The sequence below is a fragment of the Vigna umbellata genome, chromosome 5 (genome assembly GCF_029865625.1).
Source record: "Vigna umbellata cultivar VRB3 chromosome 5, Vumbellata_1.0, whole genome shotgun sequence".
Lineage (NCBI taxonomy): Eukaryota > Viridiplantae > Streptophyta > Magnoliopsida > Fabales > Fabaceae > Vigna > Vigna umbellata.
The window spans coordinates 65,203,020-65,223,399 of record NC_142169.1 but is presented as its reverse complement, the minus strand read 5'-3'; the positions used below and the strand labels follow the sequence as shown (position 1 = coordinate 65,223,399).

General features: G+C 30.7%; 2 protein-coding genes across 4 annotated transcripts; both read right to left on the bottom strand.

Annotated features, from left to right (window-relative positions):
- Window positions 1–1,830: 1,830 nt before the first annotated feature.
- Window positions 1,831–8,173, bottom strand: LOC124832778 (protein DETOXIFICATION 40-like). Of its 2 annotated transcripts, none has more exons than XM_047307067.2 (8): window positions 8,014–8,173; window positions 5,706–6,065; window positions 4,977–5,608; window positions 3,408–3,464; window positions 3,094–3,332; window positions 2,833–2,951; window positions 2,274–2,360; window positions 1,831–2,006 (listed from the first exon to the last, which is right to left on the bottom strand). In XM_047307067.2, exons 2-8 carry the CDS (start codon window positions 6,018–6,020, stop codon window positions 1,941–1,943), a joined length of 1,515 nt encoding a protein of 504 aa, XP_047163023.1. In that variant the 5' UTR covers window positions 6,021–6,065; window positions 8,014–8,173; the 3' UTR covers window positions 1,831–1,940. The 2 variants fall into 2 exon arrangements, with proteins under 2 accessions (XP_047163023.1, XP_047163030.1); XM_047307074.2 differs by having other exon boundaries at window positions 5,706–6,055; window positions 8,014–8,159.
- A 7,044-nt stretch (window positions 8,174–15,217) lies between these two features.
- Window positions 15,218–19,832, bottom strand: LOC124832791 (putative GPI-anchored protein At1g61900). 2 transcript variants are annotated; one of them, XM_088114815.1, is made up of 8 exons: window positions 19,482–19,832; window positions 17,880–18,056; window positions 17,171–17,776; window positions 16,646–16,891; window positions 16,498–16,509; window positions 16,174–16,317; window positions 15,958–16,002; window positions 15,218–15,572 (listed from the first exon to the last, which is right to left on the bottom strand). In XM_088114815.1, the coding sequence occupies exons 1-8, from the start codon at window positions 19,534–19,536 to the stop codon at window positions 15,502–15,504; spliced, it is 1,356 nt and encodes a 451-aa protein (XP_087970941.1). In that variant the 5' UTR covers window positions 19,537–19,832; the 3' UTR covers window positions 15,218–15,501. The 2 variants fall into 2 exon arrangements, with proteins under 2 accessions (XP_087970941.1, XP_047163043.1); XM_047307087.2 differs by having other exon boundaries at window positions 15,218–15,575; window positions 19,482–19,829.
- Between the last annotated feature and the right edge of the window lie 548 nt (window positions 19,833–20,380).

Sequence of the window (20,380 nt, the reverse complement as noted above, 5' to 3'; positions counted from 1 at the left end):
TTGGTTACCAGTGCTTCAAGTTTTTAAGAAATACTTATAATGGAATAAATATCGATCGAATTATTCATAAATGTAACAAGAATTGATATAAAACAACTTTAAAATATGATGCATGGGGAGACACATCAATCAACCATCGAATAAAAATTATAAAAGAAAAAATCTCTTGAGTTTAGTGTTTGATAAACTTTTTTATTACAATAAGTTTTTTTTAATGCGTGTTACTAATGAGTTTTGTTAAGAATGTGCCAAGTTAAAAGGTTTTTAAGGAAATAAAAATCCATAATAACAAAACAAAAATAATAAACTTTACATGATCAAAGAAAAAAAATGTTTAAAATATGAGTAGAGATATAAAAAGATTAATAACGTAAAAGGTAACTGTTCAACTGACAATTTGGAACATATTAAAAATAATATAAAGAACCATTTACAACAAATTCAAATCATGAAGGTATATGTCAACATACATTTTGGAATTTATACAAAGTTTTTGAAGTCAAGAAGTCAACATAAAAAATAAAGGACTCCTTTGATTAATGCAAAATGTGATTTCTAAGCATATTTAACACTCTCAAAGCTTACAGATTATTTTTTACAGTTAAAAAAAACATTTAAAATGAAATGTTTCTTCAAAAAATGTCTTACGGGTATTTGATCCACTGCAATTTAGCAGATATTTATAATGTTTACTGTGTTAGTTAAAATCATTTAAAAAAATTTATAATAAATATAATAAAAATATTATTTATTTAAATATTAAGTTTGTAAATTAAATCCCAACTAAAACAATTATAAAATTTCAACAAAAAAAAAATATAAGAATACAGTAAGTTATTGGAATTGAGTTTCACTTATCTCACTCTTATGTTGCCTAAGATTATCAATTTATAAAAGTCATTCTAAATTATTTCGACACACTTAGAAATTCCAAATATGTGTTAGTTCAGTAATTAATCCCTTAATTTATCAAATGAAAGTTTATGTAATAAGTTTAAGAACTTGTTCAACTAAATTAAAGAATTGTCGATGATGAAAGAGATGATAACATATTAAAGGTCAAAACAATGATTTATTAGATTAAAGAATTCTTTATAAGGAAGGAGATGAGGAGACAAGAAAGAACAAAATGCTTGAAGGAATTGAAAGGCCCGTGAGAAGGTTAGGGGTTAGAAAAGTCAAAGAAATCATACAACAAAGCAACTATGCCTACATTTTTTAAATGGATTAAATCATGAAATGAAGTGAGTTCGAAGCTCAAATGACAAAGAAAAGGAAATTGTGAATAAAATATGGAATGGATAATTAATATATCCGTACATTTCTTATATGCAGAGTATTATACTATCTGAAATTAAATTTATTTTTTATGAAATTAAATTTAACTAAAATTCATTTGATATTTTATCAAGATAAATTTAATTTAATTTTAATTTTGATTTATATTTTTTTAATTTAATTTTAAAAATTTATAAAATATCTGTATGTATTAACATGTACCGCGAATTTTATAATACCTTCAAACAGAAAATAAGCATTTCATTAATTTTGATAATTTTATTTTAATAACTTATTTTTAATAGATATACTTTTTATTCATAGGAACTCAATATTCTATAAATATTTATACATATTCATAAAAAAATGACACTAAAATACATACTCACCCTTCTATATATAAAAATCTTATTCTCTTATTATTTTGAGCATAAAAAATTCTCTTATAAATAAATATTTCATCACATTTCAATATTAAAAAACATATATAAAAATTTCCATAATCCAATCACACGCTCGTTAATCCAATCACATGTACGCTCACGAATTCAATAACAACAAAAAGTAAGTACAATTTCTCTTATTAAATATGCTAAAAAAAATAGTTATGAGTACAACTTTTAGTACCAACTTTTTTTTTTCCTTTTACAAGATGAAACATTTCAACTCTCAACTTTAGCCTGTTTCTTGTTGTCCCACTTGTCCAATCGTTCCTTTGTCGTATTCACCTATGTTCATAATTTTATCATATACATGGAATATGATCAATCGAAACAAGATAGTTTTTCTTTTCTACATACTCTTGGTGAAATTAAGTGTCAAAATGAAGGCTAATAAAAAGGTGGAAGAACAGTTAATGTGTATTTAGTTTCGTTTACGATGGAGAAATGAATAATTTGTAATACAGATACCTAATTGTTAAAATTGAATATTGAATCATAATGCTTGATTATGATGACGTATAAGATGATTAGTTATTGATAAAGTATTATTACCTCTTTATCCCAATCAGTGCGAAGCGTGATCCATAATAAAATGAGAGTTTGCAACATTGTTCCGCCGATCATTCCCGACCATATTCCCTGTATATTAATTATTACATATCAAAACAACTGTTTCATATATTTTGATTTCATCAACATGATCCAGGTTTTGGATTGCTACTGGAAATACCTGGGTATATATCAACTCACCAATTCTAAAATTATTTTGAAAACTACAAGTTTAATTTTTATAGGCTGTTAATATTTATTTTACTACACGAATCATTAAATAACAAATAACGTTAAAACATAATTACAAGACCAATTATTTTCTACTATATATGTGTAAAATAATCATTAGAAAAGCAGAAATTTTGTTATTCATAATAATTTATAACAAGATGATCATATGCAAAATTACGCTCAATAATTAAACCCATTATATTTAATGTATTTTTTAAAATTATTTCTAACAAAAATACGACAGTAAATAAATAATGCTGTATGAAAATACATTTTATTGATGTAAAAATAGAGTAATTGATTTGTAAAGCTCAATAAATATGGTTACCTGCACGCCAAGGCCGAAGTTGAAGCCCAAGATGCAACCCAAAGGAACTCCAATCAAATAATAACAGCCCACATTCACATAAGCCACAGTGGCCTGCCATCCGCACCCCACAGCCACTCCTACAAAAAGTAGAGACTCTTACAGTTATTTTTCTTACAAAATATTATCATATAAAAAATTAATATTTAATTTTCACTTAATAGACCTACTATTGGTTATAAAAATATTTAATAGTTAATTTAAAAGATTTGTAATGAGTACCGGATAGGACGGGTTGAATTCCGTTGAGAATGAGAGTAACGGCCAAATAGGGACAGAGGTCTGAGACAGCGTTGGCTACTGTTTCACCGTCTGTGAAAGCGTAACTTAAAACCCTACGCAGAGCAAGGACTAGCACTGCTTCTATCACACTAATAATGAATGATATCATATTCACCACAATCACTGAGAATGCTGCAGATTTTGGATGCCCAGCCCCCAACTCGTTGCTCACCCTCACACTGTTACATACAACAATCACATCGTTATCATATATATACTATGCATGCTGCAAAATCAATCCATAAAATCCTCACCTTACAGCTGCATTGAATCCAATTCCTATGTTCAGCATCAACCCTGCTATTGACATGCTGCGTACAGTAAGCATTGTATGCTCTGTTAGGGTTATTTCTTACCAAATACATTTTTTTTTTCACTTTCCACATTGTATCAACATTCTTCTATTCTCTACTAAAAATGTACCGATTTTGCTTACCCTATTTATAAAATGGATTTAACTTTGATTCAATTTTAATAAAATGGATAGATTTTAAAAATAAAATAAAAGTGGTGAATTATATATACAAACACGAGTTTAAACTGAATAAATAGTATTTGTTAAATAAATTTTAGATTGTCAATTATTACTTCTTCCATTTTAGTGGAATAAGTTTTGCATCTGTCAATTATTGTTTTTGTAGAATACATGTTGTTGAGATTTAAGTTTTTCTTTTTTTATTGCGTGATTTATTTTTGTGTAGGTGTTTTAATTTGACTTCATTATTTTTTATATCATTTTTTTATTGACCAGTCTTATTTGACTTTAAGTTTAGGGCTTGACATTGTTAAAGATCAAATTGATGAATATATTTCTAATCCTCTTTGATTCATTTATCTCTGCAACTACCTAAATAAATATTGTTCCTTTCAAAGCATTTTATACTGTAAGCATTTCTCATATTGGTGTAACAATTTGATCTTGAAAGGAAGTTGAACCAATTTACTAAACTATCTATAAGTGAACTAAAAATTAGTTTAGTTCAATTTGTATGAACTGTTTTTTAGTTTAGTTTAGTTTAGAAAAACTATTTTATAATTAACTATTAATTTTTACAGGACAGTGTAGTTAAGTACACTTTGTCCACCCTTGTTTAAGCTACTTACTCAAATTGGCTTACTTCACATTTTTCTTTGAAAATTTATTCACATTTTTCTCGATGATATTTTTTAGTTTATTACAACTTTACTAAACCTTAAATTTGTGTAAGTTGACTTATAGACCTAATTTGAATAATGATTAATCACATTTGTGTCAATTTTTAGAGTCCACATAACATAATGATAAACATCTTTTGCCAAATTGCATACTTTTAGTTTTTCTATTTTTCTCTTTTCTCCCTCTTTTCTCTTATTTTGGTTTTTACTTTTTCTTTGTTCTGCATTTTTGTTCTTCAACAATGAAGAACTATTTATGAGATCAATTAACATAATTAAGATTACATAAGTCAAATTCAATTTTTTAAGAATCAATCTTCACTCTGAGTTCTAATTTCAGTTTTGATCTTGGTGAAATTAAATTGTATTTTTCATTTAAAATTTTAAATTAAAAATCGATTGAATCTTGATCCCCACACAAACACACACACACACACACATATATATATATATATATATATATATATATATATATATATATATATATATATATATATATATATATATATATATATATAAACTTTAAAAAAAGTTTAGGTTTAATATGAAAAAGTGAAATTGTTTATATAAAATACAACTTCATTATGAAGTGAGATTTCAGAAGTCCGACATAATTATTATGACTATTAGTGGTGATATAGAAAGTGATTAAAGCAGGATTTACTTACCAAACAGAGATAGAATCAAGAGAAAGCTGAGGATTGTCAAGCAAGCCGGTAATCAGCACGAGCACCTGAAAATACCACGTTTCCAAACACAGCATAACAGCAGAGGCGGCCGAGAGCTTCACAAAAGCCCAAAGCCCAGATAAGGCCTCAATGCTAAGCCCAGTCCACGTCCGCTTAAACCTGGGGGCAAGAACTATGTACACAAACTGGGCCACTACTATGATCCACCAAGACAAGCTGAGTGTCAACGAGGACCCTATCAGCCCAATCTTCAACCAGTACACCACCACCCAACTCAGCAGCACATGGAGCAGCAACGTAGCCCCGGAGATGTAAGTGCTCGGCGCCACCACACTCTGCGCCTGCAGAAACTTCTGTATGGGGAAGTTCACCGCGTAAGCGTAGATCTGCGGGATCAAACCGTACACAAAAACCTTTGCAACCGAAGCAAGCTCAGGGGGTTCACCCAGCAAGAGAAGAATGGGCTCGCAGAATATATACGCCACCGTTAAGGGAATCCCAGTTACAACTAAAACAATGATTGCTCTCTGCATGTATACCCCCAACATCTCATGCTTATTCGCTCCGTACGCTTGTCCGCATAAAGTCTCCACAGCACTTCCCATACCCAGCTAAACCGATTATCATACACAAAACAAATAAATAATCACTAGTACTTGTGAGTAACGAATATAAAGTTGGTAATGGTGATCCGTATATACAATTTACCATTAGTCCATAGGCGAAGAGCTGAATGCCACTGTTGCCAAGATTGGCCGCAGCGAGTTCGAGGTTTCCGAGGTGGCCGGCGAAGGCTCGAGTGACGAAGGACATGAGGTTGTTGATGACATAAACGATGATTGCAGGTCCTGCAAGGGGAAATAGGAGCTTGAGTTCGATCCATGTGGCTGAGAGCAGCCGCTTGGAGAAGGCTACGGTGGTGTCTGATAGCACTTCTTCCAGACGGGAATCTGTTGCGTGTGATGATCGGTCATCGTGGGTTGAGCTCAAGAAGGGTTGATGTAGTTCCTCTTCCGTTTCCATGTTTTATGTTTCACCACTCCCGTTTTACTTCCAACCTTTTAATAGCTTTGAATAGCAATAAAATATAAAATTAAATTGTTTAATTAAAATGTAAACTGATCTATTAAATAAAAAAAAATAATAAAACTAGCTGTAAAGTGCAAATTTACGTAGTTGTTGACGGGCCATTACTCTGTCAGAGAAAAAAACTTGATAGATAACCATACCACGCAAAACTAAATAAATATAAATAAGCAATACATTTCCTAAGATTATTTTAACTTAATATGTATGGCACTTTCATTAATTTTTTAATAAATATCTCAAAACTTACTAACGGTATACCTGATTAAAAGATTGCATAAAGTTATTTATAGAATTTTACAAATTTTAAAATAAATTAGCTATCTATTTAAAAAAATACTTTTCATATTTTGTCATTTTTAAAAGAAGGAGTCCATGTAGAAATAACTAGCTATCGAAATGAGGCCTAGCTATTAAGTCCAATATGACCATACAATCAACCCTTTCGGAATTGAATCACAAATTGCCGCATGCTATTCTTATTTGGTTTTGCATTGAACAAGAGTGACTCTGCCATGCAATCCCTGCACACTATGCATCATTACAAGACTACCCAATTAATATATAAAGTCTGGGCACCGTGCCCTACACTTTTTTATTTGCAAAACTGTCATGTGATTGGATACTCTAAATGCATCACGCCAGACCATGAAAGCGGGACCCACTCTCGTAGAAGGGGACCAGATGGACAAACACATTTTAAAGGCAATTAAAATAACGTGGAGCCCACTCATCCATATTATCAATACGGATGTTTGACGTCTTACAATGATTGGAAGTAAGATAAATTAAGAATACATGAGAGATGTAAATCGTGTTTTACAACCAGCACTCCTTAAAAACAAGCGAAAGGAAGAAAATCACGAGCCACCATGCAATTGTGCTTTAAGATTGAATTTGTTCAAAGAGGTTTTTTTTAGAAAAATAGTATACTTTTCAACATAAAATATCAAAACGGGCACTATCATAAAATTAGAGTTTTTTTCAAGTCGTGTTTTCTTAAGACGATTTCTAACATTGAATTTGAAAGAAGTAGCTGACTTTTGATTTAGATTTTTTGAATTATAAATCGTGAATGTGTTTAATTAAAGGTTTGTGAAGTGATAATCAGTTTCAATTTCTTTTTAATTTAGAAAACGTGTAGTGTTGCACAGAAACTTTTAGTGGGGTCTTCAATTCTCCATCAAACAATTGCACAGGGTCATTGAATTTGAGTGCAATTTCACGTCCTACCTTTGCACTGTGCTGCGAGCTCGTTCAAAGCAACGCATTGAAGCTGCTAACAACCCGATGCATGTTTGTTTGAATGGAATCTTTGCAAATTGGAAGAAGGGTACACTGAAATGAAGACACAAACAAAAAGGTCCAACCAGCCAACCAAAATGTTTGGTTCCTTAGCTGTAGACTTCTGATTTAGGACTGCATTAAGGGCTTCGTTGTATGTTGGTAGCATTATCCACTGACACACTACTACTCAGGAGGGCTTCCTCCCTCTATGCCCTACTCTACCCTCGTGCTCCTCGTGCTCCTCGTGCTCCTCGTGCTCCTCCAAGACCTTCATGATCTGGTCCTTCGCATCTTCAACACCCCATAGTGCCACCACTTCATTCATTCTCCTAACCAATCCAGTATGACTCAGACCATAAGAACTTAAGCAGAGTCATTGTCATCTTGTAGGCACTGTCACCTTCACCGTTGAAGATGAAGTGGGGACCACCGGCCGGTGTCTCAATCAAGGGCGCACTCGGTTTACCCTCAGTCACAGAGCTGGGAGTCACATGTGCAACTCTCTATGATTGTTTTAGGTTTATCTCATTTGGGGTTATTAACATCATATAATATAACCAGGCAAATCAAAGAACCAGAGTAGAGCAAAACACAGCAGAGATGAGAATGTTCGCTGTAAAGAGCCAAAGCAATGAAACTTTACCTGCAAGGAGTCTTTTTGCGGCGCCGAAAGAAACAGCTCCTCCTCTTCTCAGCCTCGCCCTTCCTCCACTTTTCCCTCTTCCAGCCTTGCCTTCTTTCTCTCAGTTGCTCTCTGCTACTAGGTTTTAAAAGACCTCCTCTTTCTTCTGGGCATGCATATATATGATTGGGATAACAAAGTATTACACCTTATTGAGATAAAAAAATGTCATTGTGAATGTCATTGTAAAATTATTTAATTATATTATTTGTTTGGATTGTGTCTCTGGTCTTTGTCCTTATTAATATAGAAAGAAAAAAAAAGTTAAAAAAGTCACTTATTAATCCTTTAACCTCACTTAGCATATTGAGTAGGACATGGAGTTGGCGACAAGATTTCAAGGCCGAAGACAAAACCAATTTGAATACTAATAATCGATGTCTCTTTCCTAAGGGTTTGTCTACACGAGTACCAATTTCATTATTAGCCCAGACATACATTTACTTTTACATTTAATATTTAATATAATTATCTTTTATTTTTTCTGTTAAAACAATTTTTTTTAATAATTTTATTTTTATAAATGTAAATATACGTGATTTTACCATTACTTTTCTATGTAAAAGTAAAATAATTATAAAAGACTAAACTTTTATATTTTTAGAATAAGTTGGCACACTTATATTCATTTCGATATATATCATCAAATTAAAATGATGGTAAAAAAATAAATTTTTATACTTAACAAAAAGAAAAAAAATTATTTCAAATAAATATAAAAATTATTTAATTTCTCTTAAACCCAAAAGGACGTAAAATAGAACACTTCTTTACTCATAATTATAATAACTTAACCAAAATAAGTGCATTTTCAGTAAATTATATCAATACTTCATCTGCTTATTTCAATTTACACATTTTATTTTTTAAATTTACAACAATTATGAGATATGCGCACTGTGCAATCATTTCAAAATTAATGAAGATATAACAGAGTAATCTATAATACAAGTTTATATAATATTTTTTTATATAATTAAACTATTTAGCATCGAGATAGAAAAAAAAATATTAAATACAATTTGAAAAAATCTTAGAAATGATCGTATAATATATTAAATTATTTGTTATCTGTTGCTATCTGGTATTTCGATTGAGAGGGATTCAAAAAAGAATTTATAAAAAATATTAGTTGGATTTTGAATTCATTACCTAAACAAAAAATATATATTAAGATATTTCTATTTCAATTATTTACACGTTAAATTATTGTCCATCAATCACATGCGTGTAAACATAGAACTCTGTTCTCATTTATTAATTTTGATGTCAAATGTGTGGGAGAGGGGATGTATCATATTATAGTATAGTAACAATAGAGTATAATAGACAAAAACAACAATTTCAAGTAACAGTACCTTAAATATATTATAAGTATAATTACATATTAATATTAATAGGTACCATTACTGTTGAAAACTATGACGTAAAAACTCGCATGAGATGCACGTGCAAATTTATATGATGTGAGCTAATAATGAAAGGCTTAGGAAAACATTTACAAAACTGTTAGTTTTACAAATCAAAAAGTCTATTTTATGTATTAAACCCAATTATTATTTAATCACTATATTTGTCTTTTAGTTTAGCTAGGTGAAGTTACTATTGTTAGGAGAACCTTTCTAACAACTACTTCTTTTCAAAGGAGACTACGATATACAAAATTTATTATATATTTATGAGGATGTGTGTTTTAACTTTTAAAAAAATAGTATTTAGTATTTTGTTTTCATTTAGATAACAGAGTGTTAATTTTTTCTTCTTCTTTTTCTGTGAGATGGTTGTCGTTGTTATTGTTTTCATTTTCTTTTTAGGTTCCGAAATCTGGTTGGTAATGGAGGATTTAGGTATGTTTTATCATATTGTTAGTTTAGAAAAGGAAAAAAAGAAAAGAAAAAATAGAGAATTGTTTTAATTGTTTAACTTCAAAAATGTTGGTGCTTAAATTCTCATTTTCGATATAAAATATGTCTATATGTGCCCTCATATTGCAATATTTTAATATTCACCTTTTTAAACGGGTTGAATGTGAGTATTAGACTACTCGATTTATTTATAAAAAATAAAAATTTATAATTTATATTTTATTTAGTTAAATTTTATTTAAAATAAAATTAATTTATATTTTATTAGATTAAATTTAATTAAAATTAAATTTTATATTTTTTTTGTAATTTTATTTAAATTTTGTTTTAAAAATTATATAAAATATACAATTTTTAATATTCGTGGATATCCGTAAGTTTTAAATATTCGTGAATTTTTTTTAAACAGATAGGCATATATGTAGCGGATGAATTAAAGGTTGAGTTTTCATTTTGTCGATAATATTGCAAGTAGACACTATCGACTCGACCTGTGATCAACATAAAAATCCTTTTATATTACATTTTTAATTAGATCTAATTAGATTAAGAGATATTTATTACATATGTTGCATCTTTTGGGAAGGTGGGTATGGAGTGTTGAAAATCTCACTTTGTCTTACTCAGGCCATGGAAGTCAGCTTACATATTTAATAAGCAACTTCACTACTGTTAATAAGTTTATGTGTGTTAATGTGTATAAACTTTTAAAATTTGAAAAAAAAAACTTGTTCATCTGAAATTCAAAGATAACATTTTAATATAAAATTTGAAAAAAAGTGAAATTGAGTATATAGAGTACAACTTTATTAAAAATAAAAAATAAAAAATATATATTCAAACATATTATGAAGTCACTTTTAGAATTCCGACATAATTATTATGATTATTCGTTACAATATAGAGGACTATTCATGTTAATTATTATGATTATTTAATGATAAAATATTAAATTAAATTATTTGAATATAAACTAAATTATTAAATAACAAAGTAATAAAACTAGCTGTAAAGTAGTAGTGGCAAATTTAGCAATAATGCACGGACCATTGCTCTATTAGAAACAAAATCCTGATAGACGCCTACACCATGCAAAACTAAATAAATATAAATATGCAATATATTTCATAAAATTATTTTAACTTAACTTAATATGTATGACACTTTTATTATTTTTTATATAATTATCTTAAAACTTACTAACACTATACATGATTAAAGGATATCTATTTAAAAATTTATTAATAACTTGTTAATCTACCTAGTAACTAAACTAAATATGGATATACATACATATATATAGTTATTTGTGATGGTTTTAACTTTAAAATACAAATAATTTAATTATATATATTTAATGTTACTGTGCCTCTCTTTTAGAAAATTGCCTTTATCCTAGATATGAGACTCTGAAAGTTGAGAAAGAAGAAAGTTGAAGAGTCACTTAGTATCTTGAGTAGGACATGGAGTTGGTGACAAAATTATAAGGCTGAAGGCAAAGCCAATTTCAATGTATATATCATGCCAAAGGGTTTGTGTACACAATGACCTACTTCATTATTACATACACGTTCATCTCTCCCTCACCAGAGGTACTAAATAGGACACTTCTTTACTCATAATAATTTAGCCAAAATAAATGCATTTTCAGTAAATCATATCAATACCTCATCTGCTTATTTCAAATTACAGAATTTTTACACTTACGTATGAGATATGCGCACTGTCCAAACATTTCAAATTAATATATACTATAGGCTAATCTATAATACATATCTATACAATAATTTTATATAATTAATAAAAAAAGTCTTAAAAAATTATGTTTTAGAATTGATAATAGGTTTAAAATTATAGAATTAGATTATTTTAATATTAATTTTTTTAAATATAAAAAGAGTTTTTATAAACAAGTTTCATTATTTAAAAATACACCTTCTTTTTAAAATCTTTTTTAGAATTCTTTTTTTCTTTATAGGTTTTCTCATATTTATTCATCAGATAATGATAAGTGTGAAAAAGAGCTGTTTTTATACTTATAAATGAACTCAATCTTGTAATTATTCATGCTGTTACTCATTGAAAAGTTGTAATAGTTAGTAGATTGTTATGTAAAGCCAATTTTCGCAAAGCGAAAGCCAAAACTCGCACTACCAGAAATTCGCATAGCGCAATAGTACCTATGCGCTGAGCGAATAATATTAGTTAAAGTGTAGCCGTTAAGAAAATTCGCATAGCGCACCAGTACATGTGCGCTGAGCGAATTAATGAAGTTAAGTGGCTTTAAAAGACGCGACAGAAAGACAGAAACGTTCTTCTGACAGAAGTTCCAGACAAAAGAAAGAAATGAAAACATCTCAGGAACTTCTGAAGACTACTTCAAGGCATCAAGACACCATTGTTGCAAGGGATTGCTTCAAATGTGTACGTTTTAGATGACTAGGAGTAGTTAAATTTCTCTTTCGTTGGGATTGGATGTAATGAACTCAGTGTAATGTAATTTTCATGCTCAATATATCGTTGTTCGTTCATATGCTCTTTCTTGAATTTATTATTATTGTATGAAAATATAATGTTATTTGAATGTCTTTGATTACTGGAAAGTAACTTTGAACATGAACGTAGATAGAGCACTTAAGTGATTGGGATCTAGGGATAGACTCAATAACTTGATCATTCTCAACATCGGACTTAATGCAAATTGTATGTTAAATTGACTATTAACTAAGGGATGATCGTTTTAATATATTAATTTAGAACTAGTTGCTTGGAACGATTAGGACTAGTATGCTTTGATGTGAATGTTTGAATGAAGTAATAAAATATTGAACAGAGTTTTACATTCATATGATTCATGTGTTGTTTTGTACATTTTGATGTCTAATTGAGTTATAAAAGGAAGAATTGTCATGTGTTGCACAAGTCCCTTGGGAGACGATACTTTTACTTATTCACTGTATTACTTAAAATGATTTGGTATACTTGCCAAAAAATTATCAGATAACGTTTGAATTATCATTGCGACAAGTTCTCCATTTCTGATTGTTCAAATTCTCTAATAAAGTAAGTTGATTTTTTGTCACTTTTCTTGGTCCGTAAGTTCTTCATGTGTATACGAATCATCTTGGTTCGAGTGTAGTGTTTGAGTCTTATATACGAGTTTTTACTGATTAATAGTTCTAGTGATGTGTCTTGATCGATTTTGTGTTATTCCTATATATAGATAGGACATCCTGTAAGCTTGAAGAGATTTGGGATTTCTTAGGGCAATTATATCTATCTTTTAGGTAAGGAAAATTAATTACACAATTTTTATGTGATTGATATCTTGTAATTGCTAATTATATATTTATGGTGTTTTGTTTGTGTGATTGAGTATGATGTGTGAAATTAAAATTAAGATTTTGATTAGGTTTGCTTGAACTATATAATGAAATTGAAAATGTTTCTTGATTGGTATTACATATGATTTGTTTGAATTAGTGAAGGCAATGAAATTTGAAATTTGGTATGCTTAGACATTTGTAACAGTTGTTCAATTGTTTGAGAGAGTTATAATAACATACATTTGTAAAAATATGTTTTATAAAATTATGTAAATTCGTGGGACAAAGTTAAAGTTAGCTACCTACTAACTTGATGGACTGATCGAAAATTCTAGAGAAGAATTGATAAAACTTTTGTAAAAAGGAGAAACTTAACTTTGGAAAGAATTTGTATCATTATGATTAAAACGAATAGTAGGAAAACTATATTTCCATATATGTACAGTAATTGTTTAAAGTTGTTTAACTTGAAAAGGAGTTGGTGCTTAAATTTCCACTCTCATATAATAGATTGTTTCAAGATAACATTGATGTGTAGGAACAATAATTATAAGCATAAGGTTGACGTGTCTAAGTTTGGTCCTTTAATCTATAGAAGACTAAATCAATTACAATACAAAAAATGTGATATAATTATTTAAGATAGATATAACTTATAGAATTTGCGGAATCAACAATAATAATAAGCAACATATATAAAAATTCTTTTAGTTTACATTTTTTAATGAGATTAATAGATGTATTACACGTGTGGAAAATCTCATGTCTCGAATTTTAGGAGTACAACTTATATTTATTAAACAACTTCACCTAGTGTTAATTATTTTTATACTTCATTTTGAAGATGAAAAATGAAGTAGTTGGTTTGAGAAGATTAGTTCACTTGTTCAAAGGCAAAGTAAGGTTATACATTTTATATGCATCAATTGAAAGATGGTTAATGAGTATCATATATTCACCCTTGTCTCTTACTTTTGTAATTTTTTTCTTGTAATTGGAATATGAAAAACTTGTCACATTGAATGTTATCCATCTTGGATATCATATTTTTTTTTACAAAACTCAAATATTAGGGTATACTCTCCACCACCCAAACTTATTAATAATTTTCATTATAAAATATACATTAATAGAACTAAATTAATTTAAGTCATTGCTAATTTTTTTAGGAATATCATAATGAAAATATATTTGTTGTCACTAGATTTTGTCTAATGAATTACATTTTTACTTCCTAATATTATTGCAACTCACCATCTTATGTTTCTGCCTAACTATTTGATGCTTAGAGAGGTTAGGATAATCTTCTATACTTGTTACTTCATAAAATTCAGTATAGGAGCAATCTTGCTTAAAAAAATTTATTTTAAATTAGAAATTCATTGAAAATGTTTTAAGTATTAATATGTAATTAAAATTACAAGATCTATAAAATTAGGTTAACTAGTTAGATAACTAGTTAAAACAATCATGCATAAATATATTTTTAATGTGTGGTTAACAATCTTCTATTCTCGTCAAAGAGTTAACAGAGTTCATTCCCTCTTTACACAAATATACAGAAAAAAGATATTTAATTATATTAATTACTTTTAATTCCTAGCAAACACATTTAGAAAAATTAATATAAAAATAAAATAAATAATTATAAAATAAATCATTAAATTTACTAAACGTGATTACTATCCTTATTTGGGCCAGAGTGGTACAGCACAAAACATTCCTGGAAGAATAGTGATATGTGTAAATGATGTTCTGTTTAATCAGTTCAATGTAGACTATATCATGAATTCGAGAGTCAAATGATGTCATGAACATAATTGGTTTGGTTTTATAGCTTTAGAGCTTTCATGCTTAACTATGAGATTGAGTTTGAGCAGGACCTTAAAGCTTGGTTTTAGAAGGAGAGAAAAATTACATAGGACGATTGTAGAAGAATCTATATTCAACATAAAAGAACACTTCTCCAAGAGATATAGAACTGGAAATTCCTATGATACTTCAAATGCATATAAATCTCATCAAGTTTCTGTATAACCTATGCTTTCTAAAATTTCTATATACAAAAAATTTATTACACAAGCACGCAAGAAGAATCATGAATCAAGAAGATCCGAAACAGATTGGACATTACCTCTAGCTGAGATTTCTCTTTCTCATAGAACAGGCTACAACTAACTAACCTGACATTAAACCCGTGTAAAACTATCTTTGTTGAAGAACTAGGAAAGCTTCACTTAACAAGGAAACCCTCAAAATTACATGATTGCCATAAGGAGAAACAATAATGCGGCAAGCACGAAGAACATAATCTCATGGCTGTATAGGCCTGCTGAAAATAAAATACAGAGTCAGTTCATAACACCAAACCAACCAATCCAAACTAAAACTAATAAAAAAACAAAACTATGAAGACATTTAAGAAACTGTAAAATTAAATTGTTAAGTTGAATTGTTTATGGGTTTCAGATTTGAAAGCCAATCCAATGCAAAATGAAACAAACCTGTTCGTGTTTTATATCATCTATGTACATTTAGAAACTTTGTTATTATAGCTCAAGCAAATTTAGCTGCCTCTCTAAAATTTGAACACATGCATTACAGGATTGACAATTAATTTTGAAACTACATGTAGCATTTATATTGTATTTTGAAACTTCATAGATTACATATTACTACTGAACAAACATAACAACTTGAAAAGGTTCTCTTACAACTTTGACTTGATGCTGCTGCAGGAAGAGCAGGGATGTTGACAGCTGCAGTTCCAACATTGTACGATTATCAGCAGTGCAGAAAATAAATATAACATTTTGAATCAAAATTAATAAAATGGAAATTTTGAAGCCAAAAAGAATCCAAAATAAAGAATTAAAAAGGACCAGTTTGCCACTCAATTATATTATAAACTTTCAACACTATGTACATACATTTATTGCATGATGAAGAAGTCAGCTGAGATGTAGAAGGCCAGGGAGCTGGAATATTATCATTTAGATCACAAAGGAAGCTGATCCCAGAAATCCTATCAAATGTAGCATCCGAAGGCAAACTAGGTAATAGACATCCAGCCTCTGTTTAGGGTAGACAGTGTAGCAAGTCACCTCTCAGTAAAACATTAATACAAGAAGGAATACAATGGTCAAGTAGTGTCTCAACAAAACATTAGTTTTTCTTAAGTGAACCCCCTTCCCATTCCTTCCCCATAAGTGACACGTAAATTTATATTGACATAGTGTACATTGCAGAATTACCTTGATTTACAACTGAAGAATCCACATTGTTGATTTCCACACCAAGTTGAACAAGGGAGAGAGAAGAATTGTTAGCATCAGGTATAAAATATTATAGGTATTAAGTGTGAGCTCATTATACTAACAAGAACAGAGAAAAGAAACCAACCTTGTAGGGAAAAGTCTTTAAGGCTGATGTGACAAAGACCATAAATATCAGCACTAATATTTGATCTTTTTAACTTCATTGCCAAAGTTTCAGCACAATCCAAAGCTTGCAAGTTCGTGATGAAGCTCTGCTTTTGCAAGTGAGACACATAACTTTCCATAGCATTACAACAGGCCGTTTTGTTACTTATCCAATCCCCACAACCTCTGGCAACTTGCATTGTGTCAGGGAAAACCAGGGGACAAGCTGATGCAGAAGAGGAAGAGAAAATATTTGTAAAAGAGAGGCAATATTAAAGGGACAGAAGGATTGACATCAGGAATTATCATCAAGTGATTAAAAGGTACTCAATGGAATACATTATAACCAACTAGAGTCATCATGCAATGACGATCCCAAATTTGAAAAGACTTCTTATCTAAGCAAAGACAGAGAAAATAAAATCACGAAGGAAAAAAATACCTAACTCACAATGTCCTCAAACTTTGACAAGAAGGAATAATATAGCATTTAGCACACACTGACCTTTATTAACATTGCAATTAGACAGCCCCCTAAGAACTTTCTTTGCATGAACAGGTTCAAGCTTACTAGCTACCCACCGGAGGACAATATTTCTACAATCACTGATCCTTAGTGGGTGCTTGGTTTGAACATGTGATGAATCGATGGCCAAAATATCGGAACCTTTTGATGCAATGGTTGTAGCCGCTTCTAATATTGCATTCTGACAGACTTGATAGCAGCATTCTTTCACAGGATCAATTTTGTCACAGGCGGTAAGGAGCTTGGTAGTATCCACCATTTCATAAAAATCATTCACATTTTTTACTGGACAAGATGCCTCAGTAAGATTTGAAGAATGAATTGAACATATCTGCTTCAGATTAGTAGCAGCACCCTGGCCCATCAAAATCTGTTCCACATCTGCAAGGCAATGTTTTGCATTGGTCCCATTTAAGGCGAGTAGATTGGTATATTTACTGGATTGACCAATGAGAATTGTGAGAGTTGCTTCCAATTGGGGACAACATATTACGTTAGCCAGAAATGGGGCAAAAAATTCCCAGCAATCAATTGCTGTTACACTGATCAAACTTTCAGCAGTGCTAAAGTTCAAAGTGCAGAGTCCTGCGATCCAAGATACATTTATAAACACTGTAAGAGAGAGGAAAAGAGAACATTCAAGCATTTGAAAATCCAAAATGACCACAAAAATCATCTCGAAAGGAACCTGATAACTTTGGTATAGAGGTGTTGGTGAATGGCGAGAGTGGTGAAGGTGCAAGAGGAAGAAAAGGCTGTGGAGAACCAAGAGGTGAGAGTTTAGGGAACATAGAACCCACATGGTCAACCAGTCGTGCAGGACCTTGAAGATGATTGAATCTACTGTTATGGGATTCAAGTGCGCCTAGACCAAAAACACAAGAGAATTTAGTTTTTGTTCACGTATCTTTCCTCTTGCTCACTCCCTTAGAGTGAGTTACAAAGCAAGGAAGTGCATACAAAAAGTTGGAAACATCATGTTGTGTTAAATACTTACAATTAATAGCAACTACAGTTCGGGCATGAGGAAGTGAGAACATGTCTTATTCTTAAGAGGTGCTGAATCATGGAAAAGCATCTTCAACTCAACCTTATTAATTCTCACCAATAAAAGCTCCCATTTACCAATTTTATTTTTGTTTCAATTCAACTATCTGATACATTACAATTTCAACCCAGTCCAATTTTGTTCAAAAGCAATAAATGAAATAGTATTCATCAACGAATGATACAGTTAGTAAAACGGACAATCTTTGAATATAATTGAAATTGACACTTCTAAATATATATCTGACATCATCACGGCCAAAATTGAACTGAAGCAGCGGATAATGATGAGAATGAATGATAGAGCTAAACTTCAATTCAGATCGTGATTTCCAGCACTCTAAAATTGTATGGGGAAGGGGTGGTGGTCTAGCATTGCAACCCTGACTCTCCAAAATCAAGGATCATAAAAAATTAAGGCTTAATTATTTATTTGGTCCTTATAGTTACATAAATTTTACCTTTTGGTCCCTATAGTTATCCATTTCAATTCTTACTTATATCATTTTAATTTTTTATACTCCAAATGCTTACCACTTTTAATCTCTTTTAGTCCTTCTCCTCTAAACTCTTTGGGATTTTAAAAGTAGGATGTATAAGATGAAAGAAATATTTTCAAAAATAAGTACTAAAAGGTAAAATGTGTTCAGTAAAAGAGTAATTTAAAAAAAAAAAAACATGTAGCCTAATTGTGGGAAATGAACTCTATAATGTACAGGCTAAATGACACAAGCTCTGTTGTTAATTTTATCGAAGACCAATAACTTGTAAAAAAAACAGAAACACCATTTTTATAAGGAACAACAATTACATAATCAATTTGGCCATGATAGCAGCTAAGTTGAAACCAAAATTCATGAACCAAGTTTTTCTCTTTTATCCCTTGCACAGAATATTAGTCCTGAAAGGCCAAGTAAAAATGAAACAAGACCAAAACCCTAACTCTTCCTACTGCTGTCACTACCCCTTCTCAGTTCTCCCCGTATCGAACAATGAAGTTAGAAATAGAAAACGGAAATACAGAGAACAATGCAAATGGAGAGAGTTAATTGAACTCGAAAAAACGGAAAATTTATCAACAACCAATGCACTTTAAACAGAACAGCAATGCTGAAGGTTAATTTAGCTGAAATACTGGTCCCCAAAACATGTATCGGACCACGTAACACACCACACACACCCACATGAGTAATAGTAAGACAGATCAAAGAAAAGTTAAAGAAAAGTGAGAATAAGGACTTACGGAGAGGCAGCAGGAAGAGAAAGACGGTGAGGAGGCAGGGGAAGAAGTGGGGCATGGTGCAGAAATCGAAAGAAGCATTCAAGGAGAGAACAAAAAGGTGAGTGATTGTGGCATTGGAGACAGAAGAGGAAGAAGAAGAAGAAGAAGAAGAAGAAGACAAGGAGGAGGAAGAACTAGAAGGATCGAAAAGGGGTCATGATAAAGTGAAGTGTGAAGGGAAGAAAGGATGGAAGAAAAAGAAGAGTGAAAGCCATGAATGAATGAACGAGGGTTCAAAGTGAGTGGGGACTGTGGATGGCAGGATCAGTAAAAGCTGTCTGGTGAGACCCATAAGAAGGAGAGAGAAAAGGTAGACCCCACCATTAGCATTTGCAATGACTCCCACTTAGCTACCGCATTTACGCCATTCATTGCCTTTTTTATTTCACTGCTTCCTCTGCTTTTTGCTTTTTAAATGTGAAAATTACATAAACCAGTTTTGGTTTTTAATATCTTTTTAATTGCATACAGTTACAAATTGAAGTGTGAGTTTTATGTTTAAAGAACATAATCTTGGATTAAGTTTGTAGTGTCTGTGACAGTACATGCCAGCTCGTAGGTAGTTTTTTTTTGTGTGTGTGTGTGTGGAAGTAGTTTGTTCCATTTGTAGGTTTCGTGTGTTGTGTGTTTGGCGCCAACTGTGTCGCGTGGCAGTTGGTAGATGGCGTGATTAATAGGGTGCGTTTGTGGGTGTTGCTTTTATTTATTTATTTATTTTGACGTGGAACGGCTAACGGAACGGAAGCATCGTTTCCTCCCACTACTTGCCACTTTCATTTCTGATTTATCCGTAATGCATTCAATTCAGACATAATTCTTTATGGCTAATGAGCCGTTTTAAGTATGGTTTTTCAGATTCT